Source organism: Polypterus senegalus, chromosome 8, assembly GCF_016835505.1.
Source record: "Polypterus senegalus isolate Bchr_013 chromosome 8, ASM1683550v1, whole genome shotgun sequence".
NCBI classification, from domain to species: Eukaryota; Metazoa; Chordata; class Cladistia; order Polypteriformes; family Polypteridae; genus Polypterus; species Polypterus senegalus.
Window position 1 is genome coordinate 58,424,348 of NC_053161.1, and position 27,487 is coordinate 58,451,834.

The window sequence follows — 27,487 nt, forward strand, 5'->3', positions numbered from 1 at the left end:
CGATCCCAGGTCTCCTAACTGCGAGGCAGCAGCACCACCACTGCGCCACCATGCCGCCCATATTTCTATTATTATTGCCCTAAACCTTTGTTTATATTGTGCATTTTTATTAATCCATTTTTAGTTTTTTACATTAATACAAATGACATCTATTTCTGGGGATGCATTCCTCATTATCAGGCTAGTGTGCACACAATGGCAGTCATATTAGTTAAGGAAAAGCTCTGCATTCTGTGTTCATCTTGACATAATATTTAGCGGAGGACTAATTATCACTCTTTTACATAATTAATTATGAATTTCAGGTATTGAGTAATAGCCCATTCTGGTGACTTTGATTTTATGTTGCCCTTATTTGTTGATGACAGATATTAGTACTTTGTTAATGACCTTTGCCAGGAAACACCAAAAACGTTTTTGCCAATTATAAATAAATCTCTGCCACTAAGTACTGCGTTGGACAGTTCATTTAATGAACAAGTAAATTCAGTCTTAAAGCACCACATGGCTGGTTTCTGTTCTACCTTTACAATATTTTGCTCTTTTCTATTTGAATAACATTTCTTCCAACAGTAGTTATTTTATCATTCACATTAGCATTGATCAACCTCTATTTCTGTGACACTGGCCACAGTTTCCACACATTGCTTATGCTAAACTTGCTAAACATTTGAATAATTTAGGTCTCACTATTTGTAATATAACTGTAATGAAACTAGCTCTATTTTTATAGAAAATCCATTATTTTACATTGTAATGCCATATTTTGATGTAAGTAAAGCATCTGAGGTAATTTGAATGTTTTGCTCTTGCAGCCTGCAACTGTAACACAGAAGGAACAGAGAAGCCAGTGTGTGATCAATATACAGGGGCATGCAACTGCCGCACTGGGATCATTGGCAGATACTGTGATCAGTGTGCCAGAGGTTTTCTTGAAGACTTCCCCAAATGTACCCCTTGCCATCCTTGCTTTAAACTGTGGGATCAGGAAGTCGACAACTTTCAATCTGCTCTTCAGAAACTGAATTTATCTGCATCAAACCTGCACACTGATAAATTACCTACATATGATAAACAGCTTACAGAATTAGAAGAGAAACTTGCAACACTACAGAAACTTTTAAACGGCTCACTTTTATCCATGCTAGATATCCAAGAAGCAGAATTGTTCTGTGATATAATACGGTAAGATTCTATTTAAATAGTACAGATTTTGATTGTACTGGTGCCGCGTCCTGGGTTGGATCCTCCCTTATGGGTAATTGTGCTGGGAACTTGAAATGGATTAATAATGTCTGAAGGTGAATAGATGGAACATGATGCCATATACAGCTTTTCTGTGATCAAAATAAAATATGCACTTTTGTCTCTGTTATGGTAATCTCAGATTTGTTTAAACAAAAGTGAACAATAAAACCTGTCAAATTATAAGATAGATAGATAGATAGATAGATAGATAGATAGATAGATAGATAGATAGATAGATAGATAGATAGATAGATAGATATTTACTTGTCCCCATGGAGAAATGTAGTTTTTACAGAAGCTTTTAAAATAAATAAATACAATACTTGAGGTGACGTTACCAGCACAGCACAGTATTGAATACTGCACTGGCCAAACAGAATTGTAGAACATATGAAAGATGTCACTTCCTACATTAAAGTAACGCAGTCTACTAAGGAAGAAAAGCCTGCTGTGTCCTTTCTTATAGTACCTCTGTTTGTTCCAAGACCAGCCCAACCTGACCTTGATGTGAATTCATAGTACTTGTAGGAGTGGACCACTTCTGCATCCACTCCCTGAATAGTGTCCAGACATAGAGACTCTTTGGTGTCGCAAACATCAATAACTAGTTCCTTGGTTTCACTGATGTTTATTTGCAGACATTTCTCTTTATACCAAGAAACAAAGTTCTCCACCTGACTTCTATACTCTGTAACATCCCCCTATTGGTATATTGCTATATCCCATAAGTTCAGGATCATCTTAGAATTTCTGCCAGTGATCTAACCTGATGTTATATTTACAATTGGAGGTATACAGGATACAGAGAAAAGGAGACAGTGTTGCTCACATGTCAGAAACACAGTCCTCAACTCTCACAAACTGTTCTCCCTGACAGGTAGGCCATTATCCAGGACAGCATAGGCTCATCCACCTGCACATCTCACCTTAACAGGGATGGCTGGATGGTACTGAAGGTGCTGGAGAAATCAAAAACATAATCCTCTCAGTACTGCCAGCTTTATCGAGGTGAGAATAAACCTTGTGCAGCAAATAGATAATTGCATCCTCCAATCTAATCTTTGTCATTCAGAATCATTTCAGCATCCAGGCTCCACTTCCTCACAATTCTGGTGGTAACAGGTTACCATCTAGTAAAAGGCTTGTAGCCAGGAATACGATGAATCAGGTTGTGGTCAGATCTGCCCAAAGGAGCCAGTAGTTCACACTTAAAGACATCTTTAACATTTGAATAAAGCAGGTTTAGCTTGCCATTTCCTTGAGTGGAACAGGACACAAACTGATAGAAATTTGTCAATTTTCCTTCCAAAGTCACATGGTTGAAGTCACAATAATTATACAACTGCAGGAGCAGAGTAAGCCATCATTAAAGTGTTGGTGACAGAACAAATCATTTCGGTTGTTAAGTCCCATTTGTGTAGGGAGGAATATAAACATTAATAAGGATGATGTAATTTATCTCCCTTAGCAAAAAACATGGATGAATTCCTACAGACAGAATTTCAGTGTCTAAATTACAAACTGTAGTTTTAACTGTAATATGCTCCTGTATACACAATTCCTCATTCACATAATTGATCAGTCCCCTCCTGTCTTTTTTCCACACCGCATTGGGTCTTTGTCTGCTTGAATAAGATGAAATCCATTCAGCATTAAAACAGTGTCTGATATTTCGTGTTTAGATAGATAGATAGATAGATAGATAGATAGATAGATAGATAGATAGATAGACAGACAGACAGACAGATAGATAGATAGATAGATAGATAGATAGATAGATAGATAGATAGATAGATAGATAGATAGATAGATAGATAGATAGATAGATAGATAGATACTTTATTAATCCAGAGGGGAAAGTCACATAATCCAGCAGCAGTATACTGATACAAAGAAACAATATTAAATTGTGGGTGGAATTGAAGAGTTGCATAGTGTGGCGGAGGAACGATCTCCTCAGTCTGTCAGTGGAGCAGGACAGTGACAGCAGTCTGTCACTGAAGCTACTCCTCTGCCTGGAGATGACACTGTTAAGTGGATGCAGTGGATTCTTCATGATTGACAGGAGTTTGCTTAGTGCCAGTCGCTCTGCCACAGATGTTAAACTGTCCAACTTTACTCCTACAATAGAGCCTGCCTTCTTAACAAGTTTGTCCAGGCGTGAGGCGTCTTTCATCTTTATGCTGCCACTCCAGCACACCACCGCGTAGAAGAGGGCACTCGCCACAACCGTCTGGTAGAACATCTGCAGCATCTTACTGCAGATGTTGAAGGATGCCAACCTTCTCAGAAAGTATAGTCTGCTCTGACCTTTCTTACACAGAGCATCAGTATTGGCAGTCCAGTCCAATTTGTCATCCAGCTGCACTCCCAGATATTTAAAGGTCTGCACCCTCTGCACACGGTCACCTCTGATGATCACAGGGTCCATGAGGGGCCTGGGCCTCCTAAAATCCACCACCAGCTCCTTGGTCTTGCTGGTGTTAAGGTGTAAGTGGTTTGAGTCGCACCATTTAACAAAGTCTTTGATTAGCTTCCTTCCAATTCTTTGTAAAACACAAAATGCCACTGTGCTTGTATGCTTCATGACCCGCTATAAGAGCAGATCCATCTTATTTGATAGTGATCGAACATTACCCATTACAATGGAAGGTAGAGAAATTCTAAAACCTTTTTACCTTGCTTTTACTCTAACGCTAGCAAGTTGCACTGTCCATCTGTGGACAAACAGCTCCTGTAGTAAAGTTAAACTAAGCTGCTTAAATGTTCGCAATCGCAGGGCAATTAGATGTTTATGGGAATATTTAATACACACTGCTTTTATTTTCTCCATGTTACTTACATTTCCAGATATTGCAGACAATAAGACAGCCTTTAGGTCCATTTTGCACCTCCATTCAAGTTCACAGGCCGTTTGAAGTGCAGTCAAGAAAAGCCAGCGCTGAATTTGGAGGCAGTTTCTGTTCGTTGGTAAATTTAAGATCCATTTAAAATCCAATTATCTGATTTCTAGCGGCTAGTATCAGTGACAAGCCAGAAGCCAGATCAATTCTAATCTTAACCCTTAACTACTTGTGCTGGTGTATTTCGTACACCAATCTCAGTTATTTTTGTCCAACGTTTTAATACTTGAACCTACCGGAAGCATCTGCCATCTATTCTCAGCTTGATTCACTACAAGTACAGTGTCGCAATGGTTTCCCTCCCATATGCCCCAGCCGTTTTTATGAGTGGATGCACATTCACAAGTTCCAAATAATGCATTTGGTACGCCGTGTGGGTACTTAAGTATGTATGACAACAATGAGATGTTCTTCTTGCAATGACTTTGTCTGCAAAGAATATTCAACAACTGAAGTGAAATGTGATACATGTGCAAATCCTGCAGTGGATGAAAGTGTGACTGGTGACGAATGAGCACTGGAGAAGTGGATCAGGTTTATTTTCAAATAGTCCTAGACTGTGTTATATTATTCAGTAATATAGTATTAAATTACTTTAGAAACATGTACAATTTAAAATCATTCCAATATTTTATATTACAACCTCACAGCGTGCATATAAAGAGTAATTTTAACACTGGTGCCTAAAGTACACCGTGCGAGTACTTATGAGATGAGAAATGGTGCGAGTAGTTAAGGGTTAAATAAGACTAGTAGCTAGTAAATAAGTAAATAAGTTTGATAACAAAAAAAGAAAAACAGTAAGAAATATGGAGCTTCTTGGCTGCTGCTTGGACAGTGCCCGGAAGTCAGTTTTAGTTTTGCATGTAAAAATAATGTCCAAGGTTTTTTGCTTTAATTAACCAATGCAGAATAATTAAAAAGTGTAATATCTGAAATATTTCAGCAAGGAGAGTAAAATATTTACATGAACAGAAAATAAATTGGAAAAAGTATAAAAACAAGTCAAACAGAAAGCCTTATTGTGTGTACCTGTTTTTCTGTATACAGTGATCCCACGCTATATCCCGGTTCAGGTGTCGCTCCCCCTCTACATTGCGGATTTATTATTAATATTACTATTATTACTAGGGGGCTTTGCCCCCTGCTCGCTTCATTCGCCCACCCCCAGGTTTGGTTTACCGGATGAACAATTTGAAGAGACTGTTATTTTCATGGGAATTGTTACATATGCATTATTTTCATTTTTACTTTTGTAAAAACAATATTTGTCCTTTATTTCCTGCCCCAGGTGTGGTTACATTTCTTTCTCACGGGACTTATAACACTGCTTGCATTGTGAAGGAGGGGTCTGAACGCACGCTAAAGAGATGCGATCGGTTCAGCTGCTGTCTTGCTGCTGCTGCTGGCGAGCTGCGTGTTCTGCTTGTTGCACTTTGCGTCAATCATTTGAAAGCCTGTACAGCAGCTGTCTTTTTGCCACTTCACATCTCTGCCACTAGCGTTCTGAAGTTTGAGTGCTGAACGCACACTAAGAAGATGCGCTCGGATCATCTGCTGGCAAGCTGCATGTTCTGCTTGTCATTGTTTTAAGAGCTGGGAGCACCTGAAGTGTGTCTGCCAAAAGCATTCAAACAACTGCTAGGTTAGATGTCCGTAATCTTGTTTTAAATTGTTTGTAAGTAGGGTGTGATGTGCAAAAGTCACCGTCTAATGGGTTTTGCTTCCTAAGGATGTAATGTCTAGTCTCGCATGTCGTTAAAGTGTCTCTCCGAGATGATCTGGTCTTGATCGCTTTGCTCAACCCCCCCGGAGGCGCACTACGTTTCAGCCACTTCGGGTCTCTCCCGGTCGTGTTGTGAAGAGGGGAAGCTGAACGCACGCTAAGAAGAAGCAGACATATCAGCTACTGCCTTTGTACTGCTTCTGCCAAGATGCGTGTTCTCCTTGTCACTCTGAGCGTCGATCATTTAAAAGCCTGTACAGCAGCTGTCCTTCTGTCTCACTGCCTTGTCTTGCGTGACATTAAAATGTCTCTCGTGGAATGTCAAATTCTCTTCTGAGAAGATCACGCCTCGTCTCCCTGGTCTCCCTGCCAAGATTTTTTTTTTATAATAGAGAGATGTCACTCGTATCCTTAGCCCGTCATCCACATATCATATGTGTTTACAAAGTGTGTTTTAATATGTTTACATGTGTTTAAAGCGTGTGGGAGGGGTATTTTAAGGCTTAAACTATAAAAAAAAATGTTTAATTATATGGTCTTTCTATATCATGGATTTTCACATATCGATGATGGGTCTGGAATGTAACTTCTGTGATAGGTGGGGGATCACTGTATTTGTTTAGGGTAATTCTAGAAGTTACATTACCAAATTAGACAGCTTTAAGAAGAAATAACTTGCCTATGAAAAAGTAATTGTAGTTCTTGGTTAATTACTTATTCTCTTTTTCTTTAGACAATTAACCGATGAAACGGATCCAAACCTCATTATTATAGATGCAACAACTCTATTAAATAGTGAAATTAATAGCATACGGAAGGAACTAGATTTGCATATTGAAACTCTGGAAAATAAAATGAAGTGGTTGCCAAAGTTCAATGTAGAAAAACTACTTGGTAAGTTCAAATCCTACAACTAATAATAAATGTTTAAAAGAATATAATGAGTAGTGCTATCTATTTTTTAGGATGATGTAGTGGTTAGCATTGCTGCCTTACCGATTGTGTGTCCTTAGGTTTGAATTCCATGATCAGTTGTTGACTGTGTGAAGTTTACATGTTTTCCCCATGTCTGTGTGAGTTTTTCATGCACATTAGGTTAACTGGTAATTCTGAGTGGACCCTGCAATGAACTGGCCAGGGCTGATTCCTACATTGTGCCTAGCACTATTGGGATAGGCTCAACCTTCATCTGGAATTCTAATTTAGATTATGTGGATTCGAAATTATCATGTTATGCTATTTATTTCCTATGTATAGATTAACGGTCTTACTGAGTATGTAGTTGGTTGGGTTTTTATGTTAAATCTTAGTCAATAATTAGAATTCAGTAAGGTAAGAAAAATAAGTAATATAAATATGTGTGCCAATCTACATCTAACCATCTAATGATGTTTTTTTCCTTCAATAGCTGCATTTAATTCTATAAAAAAACATTATGAAGAGTCAAATAAAGCCGAAGAAAGGATCAAAAATACTAAGTTAACCACAGACACGTCTGAAAACACCAGAAAAAAAGTGTCTGATTTGCTTGACAAAACCAAATTAAAAAAAGCTTTGGATGATTTAGAAAAAAAGCTAAATGAACTTAACATAGCTGCTATCAATGAGAAAGTAAGTGACCTTTTCAGGACGAAAATGCTTGATGCTACAAGTATAGGAAAGTCCTAGAGTGGTTCCAGTAATGTTACAGTGAGTGAGAGAGTGAGCCTCCCAATCACCAGGGGCCTCATGCATAAACGATGCGTATGCACAAAAATGTTACGCACGAACGTTTCCACGCTCAAATCGCGATGTATAAAACCGAAACTTGGCATAAAGCCATGCAGATTTCCACGGTAGCTCATACCCTGGCGTACGCAAGTTCTGCGCTCAGTTTTGCAGACTGGCAGCACCCAGCGTCAAAGCAGTGCTACTGTTCCAGTGTGGTTTTCCTTTCTTATATAGATCCACATCCCTGATGCGGCTTTATAAATACACTGAAATTAACCACATATTGTTTATTAGTTTAATGCATCTGATTGTAATTAACCTGTAACAATATAATGGTCCTGAGAATGGTCAAACTATTCAAAATACAACAGCTGCTTTAGCGTTGTTACTCTCACTGCACCTTCTTCTTCTTTTTGCAGCTGCTCCCGTTAGGGGTTGCCACAGCGGATCATCTTTTTCCATATTACTCTCACTGCACCACTCTGAGTATTCATATCACTGTATCTGAGTGGGGTATAACAGCTGTACATCAGCTGATCGGAAAGAGAATTCCGGTATACAGCATCAAGCACATGCTGCCTCAGCAATGCTGTCTATTGGACTGCTTTCATACGGCAAACGCTTCAGAGCCTTTCCTCGCGGTTCAGAAAATGTTTCATCCCAAGAACTCTAAACACACTCAATCAGTCCATCAAGTGCTCCTTGTAGAACTGTTTGTACTTATAAGTACAATTACCTCACTGTAAACTTGCGATACAGTTATAATATTGCACAACCTGAGCCACTTTATAAAGCACGTATTTACATATGATGACAGTATCATTTTTAAGATGAAATGCAGCTAAATAAAACTTTAACTTAATTTAAATAATCTATATTGTTAATATATCAACATGTGAGGACACAGTGTCGCACCGCTAGCAAGGAGCTGGCGCTCCGTTCACGGATTGTTCCTGCCTCGCGCTGTATTCTTGTTAGGGCTGGCGTGACACTGGAAGGATAGAATAATTAAACATGCACTACGAAGATATTTTAGTGTTCCTTAAAAGTTTTGAAGAATCGGCGTTCTAAGCTTACAGATGGTTTAACATCTATTACAGAGCTGATTGTGTGGCAATTGGGTATTTGGAGAAAGAAAAGTAAGAAAAGGAATTGGGGATTAGTACGTTTGAAAGAGACAGTACTGCTGCAATAAATTATTTCATCGAAGGTAGCACATGGCGCAGCAAGCATCTTGCGTGAGGCATGAACAATCAATGTACCACCATGTTCCCATGTTTAATAACATCCTTTAACTCCTATCATCATGAAAATGATATCAAGTATACATCTCAGTATTTTAATTATACAGAGAGCTGTAATATCACGAATGTAATGGATTCTGTGTCCTGTCGTAGGAAGAGAAAGCCGGTTTAAGAAGCACATAGTTATTCACACACATTGAGCACATAGAAGATCAAATACAAAACAAAGAATTTAATGTGCTACTTTTATTTTACGATGGGATTTGAGAAACTAGTAAATAAAACGATTTTAAGATGAAGTTTATGGTTTTCTACTTTAATGATAAAATAAACTACATGATTAAAATGGAAATTTAGAGATTAAAGTTGACATTTCGTGCTTTTTTCCCACTGTGTGCCTATTTTTTTTCTCTGTACCCTAATAAGCTTTCATATGACACTCAGACGGTGGGCTACGACTCACCTTTTCACGCCGATTTTGATATCTGACAACTTCTTTTTTATTTCGGGCACTGTGCGACTTTGTGAAGTTGAGCTTTCGAGTTTCTCTGACACTCTATGTCACTCGATCAACTTCCTTTTGTTGTTTATACCACTGTTTAAACCAACAAATAGTAAATTTTTCCTTGCCACCACTTGGTATTTGCTAAAATTCTTCTATTTCCCCCGTGCTTTTGCCAGTGCCTTTCCACGGAACGCAGAGCTTAAGGGCTATTTATATTGATTTGCATTTTCAAAGAGGCATAATTCTAGGAGGAGATGGGGCGGGACAGCAGGCGCGTGTATGTGCGTTACTTTTCACGCTGACCGGGATTTATGGAGAGGAAGAACGTGGAAGTTGGCGAATGCACAGATTTATGCATCTGGATTTTTTTGTGCATAAGCACATTTCTGCTTTTGTCCGTACGCCATGTTAGAGTGTGAATTCTATGCATGGCGTGATGCATGAGGCCCCAGATCTCAATCTAACTGAATGTCTGTGGAGTGAGAATGAATAAGGCATTTGGAGAACAGCTGGCATGAACAAACCTCAGCATTACTGAGGCCTTGTTGTGTCCATGCACTAATTAATTCAGGTTGTGGATAAGGGAATAGAGCAGGGATGGCAAACTCCAGGCCTAGAGTGTCACAGTGGCTGCAGGTTTTCATTCTTACCATCTTCTTAATTAGTGACCAATTTTTGCTGCTATTTACTTCTTTTAATTCACTTGACTCAGGCTCCATAGTTGTTTCTTTTTCTGTAATTAGCAGCCAAACAATAATGAGACACAAAACAAGCCGCCACATGACCAGCTCCCCTGTGCCCATTACACAATATTTGAAATTAAAGAGAGGTGATGGTCTTGGTAAGGTTGATCTCTCAGGTCACCAAAACATTTTGACGGTGCTCTTGGAAAGAACAGAAAAACAACAGTTTTCAAAATGTGTGCTGTGGCAGAATGAGAGCAACAAGCCATTTAATTTAATAACGGGTTTAACTAACAGCAAGAACGGGTTTAACTAACAGCAAGTGATATTGGTTGGAGTTTGAAGACCCAGTTTAGCTGGTCATCTTTTAGCTCATTTCACATTTCTGCTTGGCTGTCATTTAATGCAGAAATGAATCAATTCAGAGGGCTGAACTCTTCTAACAGGGCCATTAAAGTGATGGGAGAGAAGTTAATTATCAGTGAAAACTGGTCACTGATTAGGAAAGGGTTAGAATGAAAACCTGTAGCCACTGCAGCACTAAAGTTAGAGTTTTTTGGTCAGTAGCATATGTAAATTAAAGAATACAAATTCAAATTTAGATCATATACTGTAAGTGAATGTTTCATTTTTATAATATACAATATACATCAGTTTTATATAGATTAAGTATATGTGAGTGTTGAAATTTGAAGATATCTGCTTAATATGGCACTTAAAAGCAATTAACCTTTAACTTCCTTAATTTTTTAGGTTTGTGGGGCACCAGGTGATACACAGTGCTCTATAGCAACATGTGGTGGAGCTTTATGTAAGGATGAGTATGGAAATCGGAAATGTGGCGGAATTGGCTGTAAAGGAAGCTTACCACTTGCACTCAACGCTACAGAAGAAGCAAGACAAACAGATATTAAAATCAGCAAGTTCCTTGACCAGCTTAAAGATTCAAAAAGAGAGGTACTCTTTCTTTGTAGTCTTACTTGATTGAGCAGAAGTGAGAGGCTTAATTGAGTTCTTGCAAAGGCATGTACTATTTCAGTTACTTCCTGAAAATAAATAATCACAGGGAATTACAGTAGTGTAGTTATCACTGTTGCTACATCTCATTACCAAAGCTCTGACACTAAGTTAAAGTCACTGTCTACTTATAGAGTTTGTATGTGGCCTGTCTGTCCGTAAGAGTTTCCTCTGGGTGCTATGGTTTAATTTAGCTTGGTATAAATGAGCCTGGGTATGGGTGTTACCAATGATAGAAATGACAGTATGCCCAAAATGAACTATTCTAAAATGACTGTTACAAACATAGCACTTCAGCAGCAGAATTCAGTGTGTTCTTGATTACACTTACAATGCATTTTGCCATTAACCTGCAAGAAACAAACACAAAAAAAAATGCTAAGCAGCAAGTTAATCTTTCCATGTTGTGGATCTTACACACACATAGTTGCACACACTTTGTCATTTACACTAAACTCCGTTTAAATTTTTCATTTATAGTGGTTAAGAGATCATGGACTTTTTATTGTAATTGTCCTACAAGGACCAGTAATCATTTTGCAAATTTTGTACAAATTCATTGTAGTCTTGTTAGTTTTGTCTAGGTACTTCTTCCTCTGTATGTCAGAAATATGATATTATGTTAATTTTGCCAATTATTCAGGCTGGAAGCCTAGTGCCAGATGTCTTGGTACTACAAACAATATTGACTGTTACATTAACTATATCAAACATATGCAATTTATTTGTAGGCTCGTACATGGCAGAAGTGTTGAGAAAATTACCAAAGTAGTAGTAGTACTTTTTTTTTACTCTCATGTTTTTTTTTTCTGCATTGGTTTACAAATCGGTTTCTTCCTGTTGTAAGCTGATGGTAATGCTTATCCTAAAGGACAAATAATGGCAGCAAGAACTAACAACTTAAGGCACACAATAAGTAAAACAAAGTAACAAAGATTCAATTTGCCACAGTGCAAAGTGCCAAGCAAAACTTGTGAGTGAAAAGAACTCAGCAAAAGTCCTAACTATTTAATAATCCTTTCGCAAAATAGCTAAAAATGTTTATGGTTTTCTTTTTCAAATATCCAGAAACTTGGATAGTGCCCTCAATCATAATGTCACTTTTAACCACAAGACTGGCAACGAGCACCGTTATTAACAAAAAAACTACTCATTCATGCATGTTAATGTATTTCTTTTACCATAATCCCCCTTTCCTTAAGCCTAGTTTTTTTCTTCCTGAAGATGGAAGATCTGTAGAAAACATCCTTATGATCAATTGCTTCTGATGGATGCTATGGCAGAGGTTTGTCAGGTAAATACTGTGTCAGAGTGCCAGGGCTGGATTAGGCATTCCAGGTGTTACAGTATTTGCCCTACACATTTTACTGTGTCATGTTGATAAAACCTTGTGGCCCAACATTAGGGACACAAGAGATCAAAGATGACCATTATTGTACTGTATTTCTGTTATCAGAGATTGTATGATTTTTTATAATAGTATATAATACAGTCAGTAAATGCATAGGGAATTTTCTGTTTGAGAGTGAAGATGGTGTGTCATTCTTGAATCGCATGACGGTATCCTGTCAATGTTTGGACTCATGATTGGAATTGGAATCATTACATGTGCCATAATAGAGTAAATGTCCTGAGTGATGGTATTACACACAGTAGCAAAAAAGGCCACACCATATGATCGATCACACTGTTCATGTTATGCCTCAGTGAGAAGGATGGCAGGTGTTTTCTCAAAGAAGAGAAAATGCTTGTATGTCTTAGTGATGTAATGCTGTGTCCTAGTATTTTGACTGAATTATTCACTTTTGCTTTATTTAATGTTTGGATTGGTTGAGTGAATTTTGCAGTGAGAATGAGGAGCATTTCTAAATGTATTGTTTTTTGGGCTGGGCCAACTGCTTTGAGTATGTGTCTATTATGTTGACAAGTGCCATTTCACAACTGAGAAAAACTGTAAACTGTGGTTTTTCATAACAAGTCTGCGAAATAAAACCTTAACATCTCTGTATTAAACTGAAAGTTAAATGAATAGCAGTGGGATAATAAAATGAGAACTAAGTATGGATCTGAATGTTTTTAAATCCAATCACAAAATAAAAAAAAATTACTACTAATTCTTGACATTACCTTCAATGTAGGGATGATCCCAATAGTCCATAAAAAAATAATTATTTTCATTTTTTAGGGGAATTACCAGTCACTACTAAAAAAACTATTCTGTCTGACCATACAGGCTTCTGCTGCTTCTGATGATAACATAAAATTCTCAAATCCACTTAATCCAATTCAGTGTTGTCAGGAGCTGGAGCCTTTCATAGATTGCTTTATGTGCAAGTCAAGAACCATTTTGCAATAAATGTCAAAATAGCAAAGAGATCAATTGTTTTAAGTTTACTTTATATATATATATATATATTGTGAAGACCAGGGGTGCACCTGTCACCCCAACCCAATACAAACAGGCAACAACACCAATTCAGTCTAACACAAAGCCTTTTATTCAGGGAAAGGCACCCAAACCCATGCCAACAGTCACAAGCACATTAAAACTCTGCCCCTTTCCTCCAGAGCCTTGCAGCCTCCTTCCTTCTCCACAGGCAAGCTTCATAAGCGTTCTCCTCCGACTCTGGCTTCCTTCTGTGAGACAGCCAGCTCCTTTTTAAGCCACACCTGGGAACACTCCAGGTGGTTTGTTAGGGAGGTCTGGAATTACTCCCAGGTGTGGCTGAAGCCCAATGTATGGCTCTGCAGCTCCTGCAATTCCCACAGCTCTCCCTTGCAGCATTCACAAAACCCAACAGGGCTGTGCTGGCAAATAGTAATTCCCATACAGTAACAGTTTGGGAGAGATAGTGCCTTTCAGAAGCCCTCTCCCGCTCTCCTTTTATTTAGGAGGCATCCTGGCCTGGTAATGGCTCTGGCCACCATCAGGCACAATATATATACAGTGATCCCTTGCTATATCGCGCTTCGACTTTCGCGGCTTCACTCCATCGTGGATTTTAAATGTAAGCATATCTAAATATTTTTTTTCGCTGGTTCTGCGGATTTCTGCGGACAATGGGTCTTTTAATTTATGGTACATGCTTCCTCAGTTGGTTTGCCCAGTTGATTTCATACAAGGGTCGCTATTGGCGGATGGCTGAGAAGCTACCCAATCAGAGAATGTATTACGTATTAAATAAAACTCCTCAATGATATACGATATGCTTCCTGTGCGGTGCTTCGCATACTTGAAAGCCCGAACAGCACGTATTGATTTTTGATTTTTTGCTTTTCTCTGTCTCTCTCACTCTCTCTGACATTCCCTGTTCCTGACGGAGGGGGTGTGAGTAGAGGGGCTGTTCACACACTGGCCTAGAGGATACGGACACTCCTCTAAAAAATGTTGAAAGACTACCTTCACATTGCTCCCTTTCTTGCGGCCGCTTTATCGCGGTGCTTCGCATACTTAAAAGCCCAACAGCATGTATTGATTTTTGATTGTTTGTTTTTCTCTCTCTCTCTCTCTCTCTGACATTCTCTGCTCCTGAAGAGAAGAAGATATATTTGCATTCTTTTAATTGTGAGACGGAACTGTCATCTCTGTCTTGTCATGGAGCACAGTTTAAACTTTTGACTAAAGGGTGTTATTTCATGTCTAGAGGGCTCTAATAATGTTAAAAAACATATTTAGAAGATCGTAAACAGGTTTTCTATGCTCTAACATTTATAAATAATGAATCCTATTTTGCGGAAATTCATTTATCGCGGTTGAGTCTGGAATGGATTAACCACGTTAAACGAGGGTTTACTGTACATCCTTGTAACAGTTGGTGTAAGATGTGATGAACTACTAAACCCTTAATACAGGGTGGCGCAGGGAAATGGGAAATTTTGGAACAAGGTTTTGGTGACCTTGGGGCATCGGCAGTTGTTTGGGACAAACGCAACCTCTTTTAGAACCCCTTGCCATTAGTAATGATAGAGCAGTGGAGTGGTGCACAACAAGTGTTCACTGTGAAAGCCTTTTATAAGAATGGTGATAATGAGACTGCTACACAAAGGGAATTTTGGTGTCATTACCAGTTAGGACGTCATATCCTGTCTGCTCATGTGATTACAACACGGGGTGCATAATTTCAAGGAAACGGGCTCAGCCTTAAAAAGAAGTCCCCAAGCGGAGCCTTTTCGCATACTGCCCGACAATCGATGCCAGCTATTCAACAATTGTTTGGAAGGCACCAGTGGCGTAGCGTGGGCTTTCGTCGCCTGGGGCCGACCGGAAATTTACGCCCCTCTATTTAGTTATTCTTAAAAAAATAGACAAAATAAAAAAAGCTGCATTAAATTTTTTTATTGATTAAAAATTTACTTTTCGTATTTTTTTAATAGCAAAATCTTTTATACAATTGTCAATATCAATATGTATGTCATGTTCAATTGCCAGAATAGCTAAATTTGTTAGCCTTAACGTGGACATAGTTGATCTGAGATAATTTTTGATTAATTTGAGCTTAGAGAAGCTTCTCTCGCAACTAGCATTACTGATGGCAGATGTTAAAAAAATTCTCAACATTATGACAATGTTTGGTAAACCATCTTCAAGTTTGGACTCAATAATATATTTTAATAAACTCAGAGAGCCGGACCTAATGAGTTCTTTTTACAGTCTGGGTCTGTTGCAGCTACAAAAGCTTGTAGACGACGCTCAAGTAGAAATTCTTCTTTATTAATGTCTTGAGGAGCTTGGTCTAAGTTAAGCTCGTCCCTGCTCAATATCACTTCAGGTCTTAAAAAATCATATTTTTGCGCTAGATTTTGCAACTGTTGGAATCTTTCTCGAATTTCAGCAGATACTCTGTCTATTGAAAATTCACTTAGGTAGGTTTTATCGTCACTAGATACTGTCGTAGATTGACTCTACAATGCGCTGTAAAAACGTCTGAGAAAATTTCTATTGCACCACCTGCTTCACCTGCCACCCTTTCCGCACCCGCGCTGTCTGCTTGGCTTGAATCAGCGCGGGCGCGATTTGCAGTTTCAAATATACCTATATTTTTTTTTAATTTAAATATCATGGTGATTGCCGCCGCCCCTTTTGATACGCCGCCCGGGGCCATGGCCCCCTCGGCACCCCCCTCGCTACGCCACTGGAAGGCACATCATTTCACACAATGGTGACATTCCATGGCCTCTGCGATCCCCAGATCTCACTGTTCTGTGGGGACATCTTAAAAGCCATGTGTGCCGCACACGTCCTGCAACCATTGCTGAATTAAAAAGGAGGCTTGAAGAGGAAATTGCTGGCATTCCTCTTGACATGTTACATCGAGCAATGCAGAATTTCCACAACAGGCTGTCAGAATGTGTACGGAGAAATGGACAACACCTTCATGATTTTTTCCTAAAAACATAAAATGAATATTGATTACCATCATTAATTGCATATCCTGTACAATACATGTCATCATTAAATGCATTTTGTAATGTGTTTTATTCATGCATTGAACGTCAATTGAAAATTTCCCATTTCTCTGCGCCACCCAGCATTTCTAAAGTAATGATTGGTAATTGTTGCTTTTGAAAAATCAAGTGCAAAGCAAAATCACATTCAATAACTTAGTCCAAAATATTGCAAAATAATTCTGATGGACAAGCGCCAAGCAAATGCCCAAAACTTCTCTTTAGAGTCTGCAATGCTCTGCAGTATACATGGTTTCAATTGTATTGTTTGACATTGAGATGGTGTCTATCACTGATGGAATAATTTCTCACATCAACTAACAGGTCCTAGTAAAAGTTCAGCAGGTTTTTTTTTCCACTGAAGGAGCAGTGACACCAAAGTGGCACATGCAAACAAGAAGAAAAAGAAGGTATGTATGAGAAAGAGTGGGTGAGCATGACAGCCTCAATAGTATTCCAGAAGCTGAAAAACGCATATTCTGAGCTGAAGTAATTACCGTTCAACTTTGAGATATATATTAACACCAACTGAGCATCACTTATATATATGTACACAGATCATTGCTGGGTCCGTTGAAGTCTCTGCCTCTGACAGCAGTTTTATTTATTCTGCAAAGTAAAACAAGCCCTACAATTTGAGATTCTGGTGGATACTCTTCTATACAGACAGTAAAGAGTTATGGAAGGTAAAGGGGTGCATGTATGGCTTTAACAGTCAAAAGGAGTACAGTATTTTTAAATAAGCTCTTTATTAACTGGAAGATAATGTAAAATAAATGGAGGTTAGGTGGTCAGTTTCCTCATATCTAGGTATGACTGCATCATTTTAAAATTTTGTAATGTGGAAAAAGGATGATTTAGAGAAATTGAGCATTGCAGAAATAATTTTTTGGTCTCGTCCGATCAGAGATGGGCGTCTGAAGTGGAGCTCCGCTAGCAGTGGTGCTATTTTTCATATTATTTGCTTATTATTCTGAGATATCCTGTATTTATTCAACCCGAGAGGACCGCTACAGTATATGTAAACACATATAAACATGGCCAACAAGAAGGGGGGTCCGAAAGAATCGAAGACTAAAGCTACATCCAAGCTGTGATCAGCAAGCCCTAGTTCGAGATCGGCCTCTCAGAGACAGACCTGGATCAGATGGGCGAAAGTACAGACTCCTCGGGACCACGGTCCGCTACATCGTCGCCTGCTGAGAGCGAAAAGGGAGCGAGGTGCGATCGTGAGTGCAGATGTGGATAGCTCGCCGATTGGAGAGGATTACCTGAAACTGGAAAAGGCGGAGGTCCGCGGCTTCAGTTACGCAATCACGCGGGACTGGAGCAGCGGGACACCGCTTCAGCAGAGTCTGCTGCTTCATCTACGGTACAAGAAGGCACATTTGAGCTATCTGAACTGAAAGTGTTGCTCGCTGAGCTCAGGCAAGATATAAAGAAAAGCGAGAAGGCTAATGAGAAAGCAACGGCAAAGGCACATGAGAGACTGAAACAGGAATGGAAACAGGAGATGAAACAGGCCAATGAATGTCTGCGACAGGAAATCCAACAGGCAAATGAAAGGCTTCGTCAAGAGGTACAGCTTGAACTCGACAGGTGCTGGGTAAAATTGAAGAGCGCATTGAGAAAAACTCGCTAAACTGAGCACGCTTGCTGATCGATTGGAGCATCTTAGTGAGACATTCACGAATCGGATCGAAATAGCGAACATCTAGCTGCCAGTGCCGAGGAAAGAGAAACACCGTCAGACCCGACCAAGATCTTTTATAGTCCGTTTTGAACGATTATCATTTAAGTTAGAGGTGATGGAACTCCTCAGGAAAAAAAGGAAGATATTATATATGAAGATTGCCACATTCGCGTCTTCCTGACTTCTCTCCAGCAACAGCTATCAAACGCGCCGCCTTCTATAATATTAAACAGCGGCTACGGCAAGCCAATGTCAAATACGGCCTCCTGTATCCGGCAAAACTGAAAGTGGAATGGCAGGGTCATTTCTATGTTTTCGCTAGCAAGGAGGAGGCAGAAAATGAGTTAAGAAAGCTGATCCCGGGACTATTCTGATACATAATTGTGAGTCATGGCGGTAAATGATAAAGCTAGGATTAATAATCTACTGTCTGATCTATTTGTTTTAAAATACGGGTTTTTATCAGCATATATTCTCATATTCTTATATTATTATTACTTACTTATTACTTATCATTACTTAGTATTACTAGGGCTAAATGTTTGTGTTTTATTGTGCTTAATTACGTTTTCCTCCTCTTTTTTTTTTTCTAATTATTTCATGTGTACCCTAAATGAGACTGTTCAATATCATACCCTTGGTTTGCTGTTATTGCTATTACTGCATTAAGACTTGTTATGCTTGTTTTGGACACATCTTTAACACCATCACCTGGGTTTATTATCTGGGGATATCATCTTAATGCACTAAAATTGATGAAGATTATATGTATGTATGTATGTATATATATATATATATGTATATGTGTATATGTATATATATATATATATATATATATATTAAGTGCAAAATTCTTTTCTTTCTTTTTCCTCTTTTAAAGACTATATTGGTAACAGATATCTCTATCTTTTAACCTTAAAGCGCCACTGCATGGGGGCTTGATGTGCTTTGGGCGTGCTCTGTCTCTGGGTATGTCAGAGGACTGGGACTGCATGAAGTGGGTTTTAGCCTCACCTGGGGAGGCAAAAAGGGAGGGTGGGGGTTAAGGGGAAGAGAAAGAGAGCAGGCTTGATCTATATCTAATCTATCATCTCAATCTTTATAATTATAACTATCAACGTAATAATAAGCTGCATGGCAACAACTCTTGGGGGAATAGGAAATTAAGACCTAAACTATTTCACTTCCAGTTAAGACTATAATATGACACCAAAAACTCAGAATCAGTGTCTCCATGATGGGACAGTTAACTTCGTAAGCTGGAATGTTAAAGGCCTGAATCACGAATTAAAGAGAAAGAAAGTACTTTCTCACCTAACAGGTCTAAATGCTAAAATAGTATTTTTACAGGAAACCCACTTACTAAGTAAGGATCAGTTCCGGCTGCAAAAAGACTGGACTGGCCAAATGTTCCATTCTAGTTTTACAAAGAAAACTAGAGGGGTGGGAATTCTCATACATAGAACAGTACCATTTGTAGCATCAGATGTAGTATTGGATCCTGAAGGGAGATATGTGATGGTCATGGGAGACTTATCTAACTGTAAAATGATTTTGATAAATGTTTATGCACCTAATGTTGATGATAAGGAATTTATACAAAATTTATTTGCATCCATTCCCAATCTGAACACTCATAAACTTATAATGGCTGGGGACTTTAATTGTGTTCTAAATCCACTTTTAGATAAGACTTCCTCCACAGGGGGAACGGCAACTAACACCGCAAAGATAATTACAAAGTTTATAACTGATCACAACTTATCAGATCCCTGGAGGTTTTTAAACCCAAATTCAAGAACATATTCTTTCTACTCACCAGTACATCATTGCTACTCAAGGATTGATTACTTCTTTATAGATAATAACTTCTTGCCTAAGATTAAATCTTGTAAATACGATGCTATTGTTATTTCAGACCATGCTCCGATGATCTTGGAGCTGAAATTACTAAGCCCCATACACTCACCCGCAGATGGCGTCTCAATCCGCTTCTATTAGCTGACGAGAATTGTACTGAATTTATATCCAAACAAATTGAATTCTTTCTAGAGACAAATACATCCCCTGAGATCTCTGCAGGAATACTCTGGGAAACTCTTAAGGCCTTCTTAAGAGGACAGATTATCTCATATCTTTCCCACAGAAATAAATCCGCGAAGAAAGTAGCAGAGATAAAAGCGAAATTACTAAAATAGATGAAGAACATGCCAGACTACCAAGCGAGACTCTACATAAGAGGAGGCAGGCTCTACATTCAGAATTAAACCTCTTGACAACTAAAGAAACCGAACAACTAATTTACAAATCCAGACATCATTATTATGAACATGGAGAGAAAGCTAATAAGCTTTTAGCGCAACAAATTCACAAGCAAGAAGTGCGCAACGCAATCTCGTAATTACTAACACGAATGGAGATAAAATCATCGAACACAAAAATATAATGTACACTTTTAGAGACTACTATAAATCCCTATATACTACTGAGTTTAAAGAAGACAATATACAATCTAATGCATTTCTGGATAAATTACAGATACCACAAATTGACGCTATTAGTGTGGAGGAGCTCGATAAACCTCTGTCATTATCAGAATTACTGGATGCTATAAAGTCACTCCAAGGTGGAAAAGCAGCAGGCCCTGATGGCTACCCTGCAGAGTTTTACAAGAAATTCTCCGCTCAGCTAGCTCCCTCCTATTAGCAACATTTACAGAAGCCAGAGATAACCAATCTCTTCCACAAACCTTTCGCCAAGCACTAATCACTGTCTTTCCAAAACAAAATAAGGACTTATTACAATGTGCATCATACAGACCAATTTCACTTCTGAATAACGACGTTAAAATACTCTCTAAAATCATAGCTAGAAGGATGGAGAAAGTGCTCCCCTCAATAATATCACAAGACCAAACTGGATTTATTAGGGGCCGACACTTATCTTCAAATCTTCGACGCCTGTTTAATGTAATATACTCACCAACTAAATCAAACACCCCAGAAATATTATTATCATTGGATGCAGAAAAAGCATTCGACATGATTGAATGGAAATACCTTTTACTATTTTGGAGAAGTTTGGGTTTGGCCCAACATTTGTGCATGGATTAAATTACTGTATACTAACCCAGAAGCTTCAGTTTGCATCAATAACATTTGCTCAGACTACTTTAAACTAGAACGTGGCACAAGACAAGGATGCCCTTTGTCACCACTGCTGTTTGCAATTGCCATTGAACCACTGGCAATACATTGTCGAAATACTGATCAGATAAAGGGGATTAGCAGAGAAGGACTGGAACAGAAAATCTCATTATATGCAGATGACATGGTACTGTATATATCGGACCCAGAAAATTCTGTGCCTGCAGTCTTAGCAGCACTCACAGAATTTCAAAAGCTCTCTGGTCTCAGAATTAATCTGAATAAAAGTGTACTCTTTCCGGTGAATTCGCAAGCATATAATATTAGATTAGACACCCTTCCTTTTATCATTGCAGAACAGTTTAAATACCTCGGGTAAACATCACAAGTAAACATAAAGCTCTTTATCAACAAAATTTCGTGTCTGTATGGAAAAAATTAAACAAGACTTGCATAGATGGTCAACCCTTCATCTCACACTAGCTGGAAGAATTAACACTGTTAAGATGAATATTCTTCCTAAGCTCCTTTTTATTTCAAAACATACCAATATACATTAATAAATCGTTCTTTAAGCAATTAGATTCAACAATAACCTCATTTATTTGGAATTCTAAACATCCACGCATCAAAAGAGCGACCCTACAAAGACAAAAGGCAGAAGGCGGCATGGCTCTACCTAACTTCCAGTTTTATTACTGGGCGGCAAATATACAGTCGATAAGAACCTGGACACAAATAGAAGAACATACACAGGCATGGACCGCAATAGAAGTAAAATCCTGCAGTACTTCTTTGTATTCCTTGCTTTGTGCTCCAATAAACACACGTTATCGGCAATACACTAATAACCCAATTGTGCTCCACTCACTTAGAATCTGGAACCAATGTAGAAAGCATTTTAAGACGGAGAAGCTTCTTTCTGTGGCACCCTGCAAAAGAACCACCTCTTTCAACCCTCACAAACATATGCAGTTTTAATATCTGGAAAAATTTGGAATTAACTTGCTTAGAGATCTTTATATAGACAACGCCTTTGCATCCTATGAACAATTACATTCCAAATTTAACATTCCAGCTACAAATTTCTTTCACTATCTTCAAATCAGGAACTTTGTTAAACAGAACCTTCCAGATTTTCCTCATCTTGCACCCTCATCCACGCTGGAAAAATTATTGCTCAATTTCAAGGAGTTAGACTCCATCTCTACAATATATAAAATCCTTTTACAATCCCTTCCTTTCAAAGATCCAAGAGGACACTGGGAAAATGACCTCTCAATTAATATATCAGAAAAGGAGTGGAAAGTAGCAATGCAGAGAATTCACTCAAGCTCCATATGCAAAGCATACAATTATACAACTCAAAATTATATATCGAGCACATCTGTCTCGACTAAAACTCTCAAAATGTTTCCAGGGCATGATCCAACCTGTGAACGTTGCAACCAAGCCCCAGCCTCACTAGGTCACATGTTCTGGGCCTGCTCCAAATTAACATTATTCTGGACAAAAATTTTTAATTACCTCTCAGACAGTCTTGGACTCACAATCCCTCCTAACCCATTAACAGCTGTGTTTGGGGTTCTTCCAGAGGGTCTTAAAGTGGAGAAAGACAAACAAACTGTGATTGCATTCACTACACTGTTGGCACGCAGACTTATTCTGATAAACTGGAAGAACCCAAACTCTCCTCTTTAAGTCAGTGGGAAACTGATGTGTTATATTATTTAAAATTGGAAAAATCAAATACTCAGTTAGAGGATCTGTGCAGACTTTTTCAAAACATGGCAGGATCTAATCAGTAATATTTTGAAATGATTTTATAAAGCACAGAGAATTTGTTGATTTAGGTATTTTTAAAAGCCTTAAATTTTACACCGTTTGGCTTGCTCTCTCTCTCAAGGGTGGGGATCGATCTGTTCTTAGCATAATTCTTTTTTTTTTTGTAAAACTTGATTGCTATGTATTGATTGTAATAAAATTAATAAATAAATAAATAAATAAAATCAGAAATAAAAACTCAATTTTCCCAAACATAAATAAATGATATAGCATTTCTGCATTCTGAAACCATAGTTACTTTGATATTAAAGTTGAAAAAAATGTCTTGGCATTGTGTTATCCAATATTTAACTCAGTTACTAAATAATATTAAATACTATAAATACATGCGAAAAGCAGCTTTATTGTGGCTATCTCAATTGTAGGCTTATTACATTAGCTTCTTGCTTCCCATTCATACTCTTTCTACAGACAAAGGGGACACCTGCAGTCTGCAGACTTCCCGTCACACCAATACATTTTCAATGCACCCAATTAAAACTGTGTGTTAGATTAAGTTCCTCCCAAAACCTTTGTCACACAGCCATGCACAGTTTCTTCCATGCCTCTTGTCTCTTTGCCTTCAAGCATTTCCTAAGTCTTTCCAGCATCTGCCTAAAAAAGCAGTTCAAGATGTATTATATTAAGCTTTAATCCTGCATAAATGGACCATTCTACTTGTTTCAATTAAAAGAAATTAATTTATTTTCATGTTTTATTTTTATAGATTGCTGACACAAAAGTTATGGTAAAGGAAACACAGAAAAAAGCATCTGACCTGATTGAGAAAATAACGAAGAATAAAGAAAGAATTGAACAAGACAAGGAAAAAACTAAAGCTCTCATCAAAAAAGTAAAAGACTTTTTAACAGGTAGATGACCCTGCATTGACACAGGTAGACATCTCACTGTACTTTAACTGGTTGATATGTGACTTTTTTCACATTAACATCAACAGAGTTTTACTGTGACAGACATTTAACCAGATATAAAAACCGAATACATCAGATTCATTCCAGTACACACCGGTATCTAATATGGATGCACAGTACATGACAGGTAGATTGTAACCAAGTGACAGTAATTCAAGGTATTGCCAATTCATTTTGACACTAGGAGGAGAAACATTTGTTTTTGACAGAGGCAGGAATTTTATTTATTTTTTTATGCTGTAAACACAGGCAACCATCAGGGCAATTTTCAAAAGCAGTCATTTATTTTGACATCCTGTCATAAACCAGTCCCGTACTTACTTATTAGGAGTGGAGATGGATTCTGACACATACAAGCTGTTAAGCCGATTAGTTTTGGCATGTCTCTTTCATGGTAAAGTGCTTTATGTTATGCCGATAAGTGTCTAAATCTGTCATTTTCTTTTTACTTCTTCAGCACCTGCGCGTGCATTTTTTGTCTGTCCATTTGTGTGTTTGTTATTTCTCTGTTGCCCTGTCTCCTTGCCTCTTGCTAATGTTGCTTTATGGGGCTTGCAGACAAGAATAGTGTGATGTGGGGCTTGGGCACCTTGAGGTAAGTCAAACAAGCTGGCAGAAATATTTTGATGCAAAAATTAAATGTAGCATATTATATCTGAATACCTGTCTAATGCATGCATTTTATTTTTTTTAATTCTGAAATATCTTTGCAATAAAGGTAGTTTCTGAAATTGGTTGCTCTAACAGAAGACTTGACACATTGAACAAATATTTGGGTACTCAAAAATGTAATACTTGTCTTCTTCTATTATTATTCTATTGAATTTAATAACAGGTGAAAGTGTAGAGCCTGAAGATATTGAAAAAGTTGCCAGGGCTGTTTTATCAATCAAGTTGCCTGAGTCACCAGAGGACTTTCTGAAAAAAGTAAAGGATAGCTTTATCAACAGCACAGAATTTGAAAACGAGTTAAAGTTTTTGAAAGAACAAAATGATAAAGCGAAGAAGCTTTTGGAACAGGCAAAAAAAGTACAGTAAGTAGCATCTCAATGTAGTCTTTGTCTTGCTATACAGCATGCATTTTGACTATTTTGTAAGAACGTCTTGTAAAATACGAAATAAGCTAAAGTTTCAGTAAAAATGACAAACTATAAAATATGATTTGTAGAAGAGTTTGTACCCCACCCTTTCATGTTTTATTTGTCTTTACTTCATAAAGAAACAGCATAGTGGTGCACTGGATAACTCTGCTGACTCTCAGCTCTAGGGCCCCAAGTTTGACTCTCAGCTCCATCACTGTCTATGTGAAGTTTGCCTGTTGTATGTGTGAATGTGTTGCTTTTATCCCATATTTTATAAACGTACATGTTATATCTCTACATGTACAAGTGTGCTGTGATAAACTAGAATTCTTTCTTAGATTTATTTCTGCCTTGAGATGGAAGATGCCAGGGAAGGCAACAGCTCTCGTACGATAATGTATAAAACTAATCAGGATAAGAAAATGGAGAGAAAGATGGATATTTTAATTTTGCAAGATTGAGAAATGTTAAAAGAAATCACAGAAATTAAGCTTTTATTTAAAAATAAACTTTTTCTAATGTATTTCTATTAAAGTTAAGTATTAGATGTAACAAAACTGAATGACAAAAGTAGCAAGATGACACAAGGTTACACTTTATTAACAGTTTATCTGCACAGTGAGTAAAATAGCAACTGTACTTACAGTAGAACTATATCATTAAGATTTCTAATTTTTTTATCTGCAGTTATTGAAAGTGTTTGATAAAGGAATACGCTGAAAAAGTAGGATCCACAAAGTGCTCATTTTATGTTTTTTTCTTTCAGGAAAAAAGCCGATTCTGTGGACCCTACAGATGCCAAAAGAGCAATTGAAGAAGCCAATAATGCCAAAGCCAGAGCAAATGAATCAATTAAAAAAATACAAGACAAAGTGCAAGAAATCAATGAAAACATTGATGAGGTACAGTAGGCTAGATTTATTCCCATCTTATGATGCTGTTTTCTATAGCTGTTATTCACAAATATCTGGAATGTGTTGTTTTCCTCAGACTGAAGAAAAATTAAACACAAGTGAGGATGCCTTAATGGACATCATGAACAGACTTGGTAATCTTAGCCGTGACATTGAACAATTGAGAAATAAAACAGAACAGAATAGACAGATGGCAGAAGATGTGAAATTGTCAGCAGAAGATGCTCTGGGTAATGCTACTGAAATTGAAAAGGTATGATGTCTTTCTCTACAGACTCTCTGTTTTTGCATTTTTAATAATACATTTATATTTAAGAGAAAACCATTCATCCATTGGTAAACCAATTTATTCCAGTTCTTAACTGTGGGGTGGTCATGTTTATCCTGTCACTGCTGGGTGCCAGGCAGGACATAGCCTTGGATGTAGTCTAACTCATTGCAGTGCAAAATCACTTAAAAATGGCATATTTAGAGGTGTCAGTCCAGTTATCTTCCATAATACATATTTAAAATGTTTCTACAGATTACGTTGGTGAGAGTTGTGCATATACTGTTAATATATTTAGTGGCTAGACAGGAAAGTGGTAATATCAGTGCAGAGGAACATCAGCAATTGGAAGACTGGAGAAAGATCAAGATTTGAATCCCAGCTAAAACACCTCTACATTAAGGACCCCTTAGACATGTGTGTGTATATATATATATATATATATATATATATATATATATATATATATATATATATATATATATAATCAGCACTGTATATATGCCTACCTCCAATATAAGTGTGACAAGTACAAGATCGGTCAAACTGGTTTGGATGTCACCCGGATTAACAAGGTCTGCATGTGTGACAATATATATATAATGCATCCAATATAAGTGTGACAAGTACAAGATCGGTCAAAACCAGGTTGATCTGATGAGCTATTGCAGCAAACCACTAATTGATGAGAGCAGAAAACCTAGAACTAATGACATGTTATTAAATATAGGATCAAGGACTATGCTACCATCTACCACTTCCTATATGCAAGCATCCAAATGTGCATTTCCTTATAGAGGCTCGCAGAACACCAGAAACTGTCCACACAGTTACAAGAACCTGGGCATGGTAATCCATTTCAGGGCATGTCTAATTAAATGCCCACAAATATAATAGTCACAAAACAAAAAATTGATGTAAGTCAGTGACCATGCTGGGACCTAAACCGAGATCTTGGAGCTGTGAGGCAGTAGTGCAAATCACCACTTCACAATGTCACCTTACACTGTATAAAGAATACAGCATATGCTTTAAAACTCCTTACATATGGAATGTAGTCATCAATTAAGTAGCCCATTCATTTTTCAGCACTCATTGCATTCCATTAAGTAGACAACACCACAGATAAAAGACAGGAATACCAGGA

The 27,487-nt window shown here is 37.9% G+C and overlaps 1 protein-coding gene and 1 long non-coding RNA gene across 3 annotated transcripts in view; one reads left to right on the forward strand and one right to left on the reverse strand.

Annotated features, from left to right (window-relative positions):
* Positions 1 to 27,487, forward strand: part of lamb4 (laminin, beta 4) — a 129,483-nt gene that overhangs the window by 97,919 nt on the left and 4,077 nt on the right. For both annotated transcript variants that reach the window (XM_039761118.1, XM_039761117.1), the window contains exons 26-33: positions 816 to 1,185; positions 6,611 to 6,771; positions 7,286 to 7,488; positions 10,773 to 10,976; positions 23,872 to 24,016; positions 24,912 to 25,110; positions 25,925 to 26,060; positions 26,149 to 26,325. In XM_039761118.1, the coding sequence (XP_039617052.1) occupies positions 816 to 1,185; positions 6,611 to 6,771; positions 7,286 to 7,488; positions 10,773 to 10,976; positions 23,872 to 24,016; positions 24,912 to 25,110; positions 25,925 to 26,060; positions 26,149 to 26,325 (1,595 nt within the window). The remainder of the gene's footprint in view (positions 1 to 815; positions 1,186 to 6,610; positions 6,772 to 7,285; positions 7,489 to 10,772; positions 10,977 to 23,871; positions 24,017 to 24,911; positions 25,111 to 25,924; positions 26,061 to 26,148; positions 26,326 to 27,487) is intronic.
* Positions 1 to 27,487, reverse strand: part of LOC120533963 — a 101,842-nt gene that overhangs the window by 37,479 nt on the left and 36,876 nt on the right. The gene's annotated exons all lie outside the window — the stretch shown is intronic.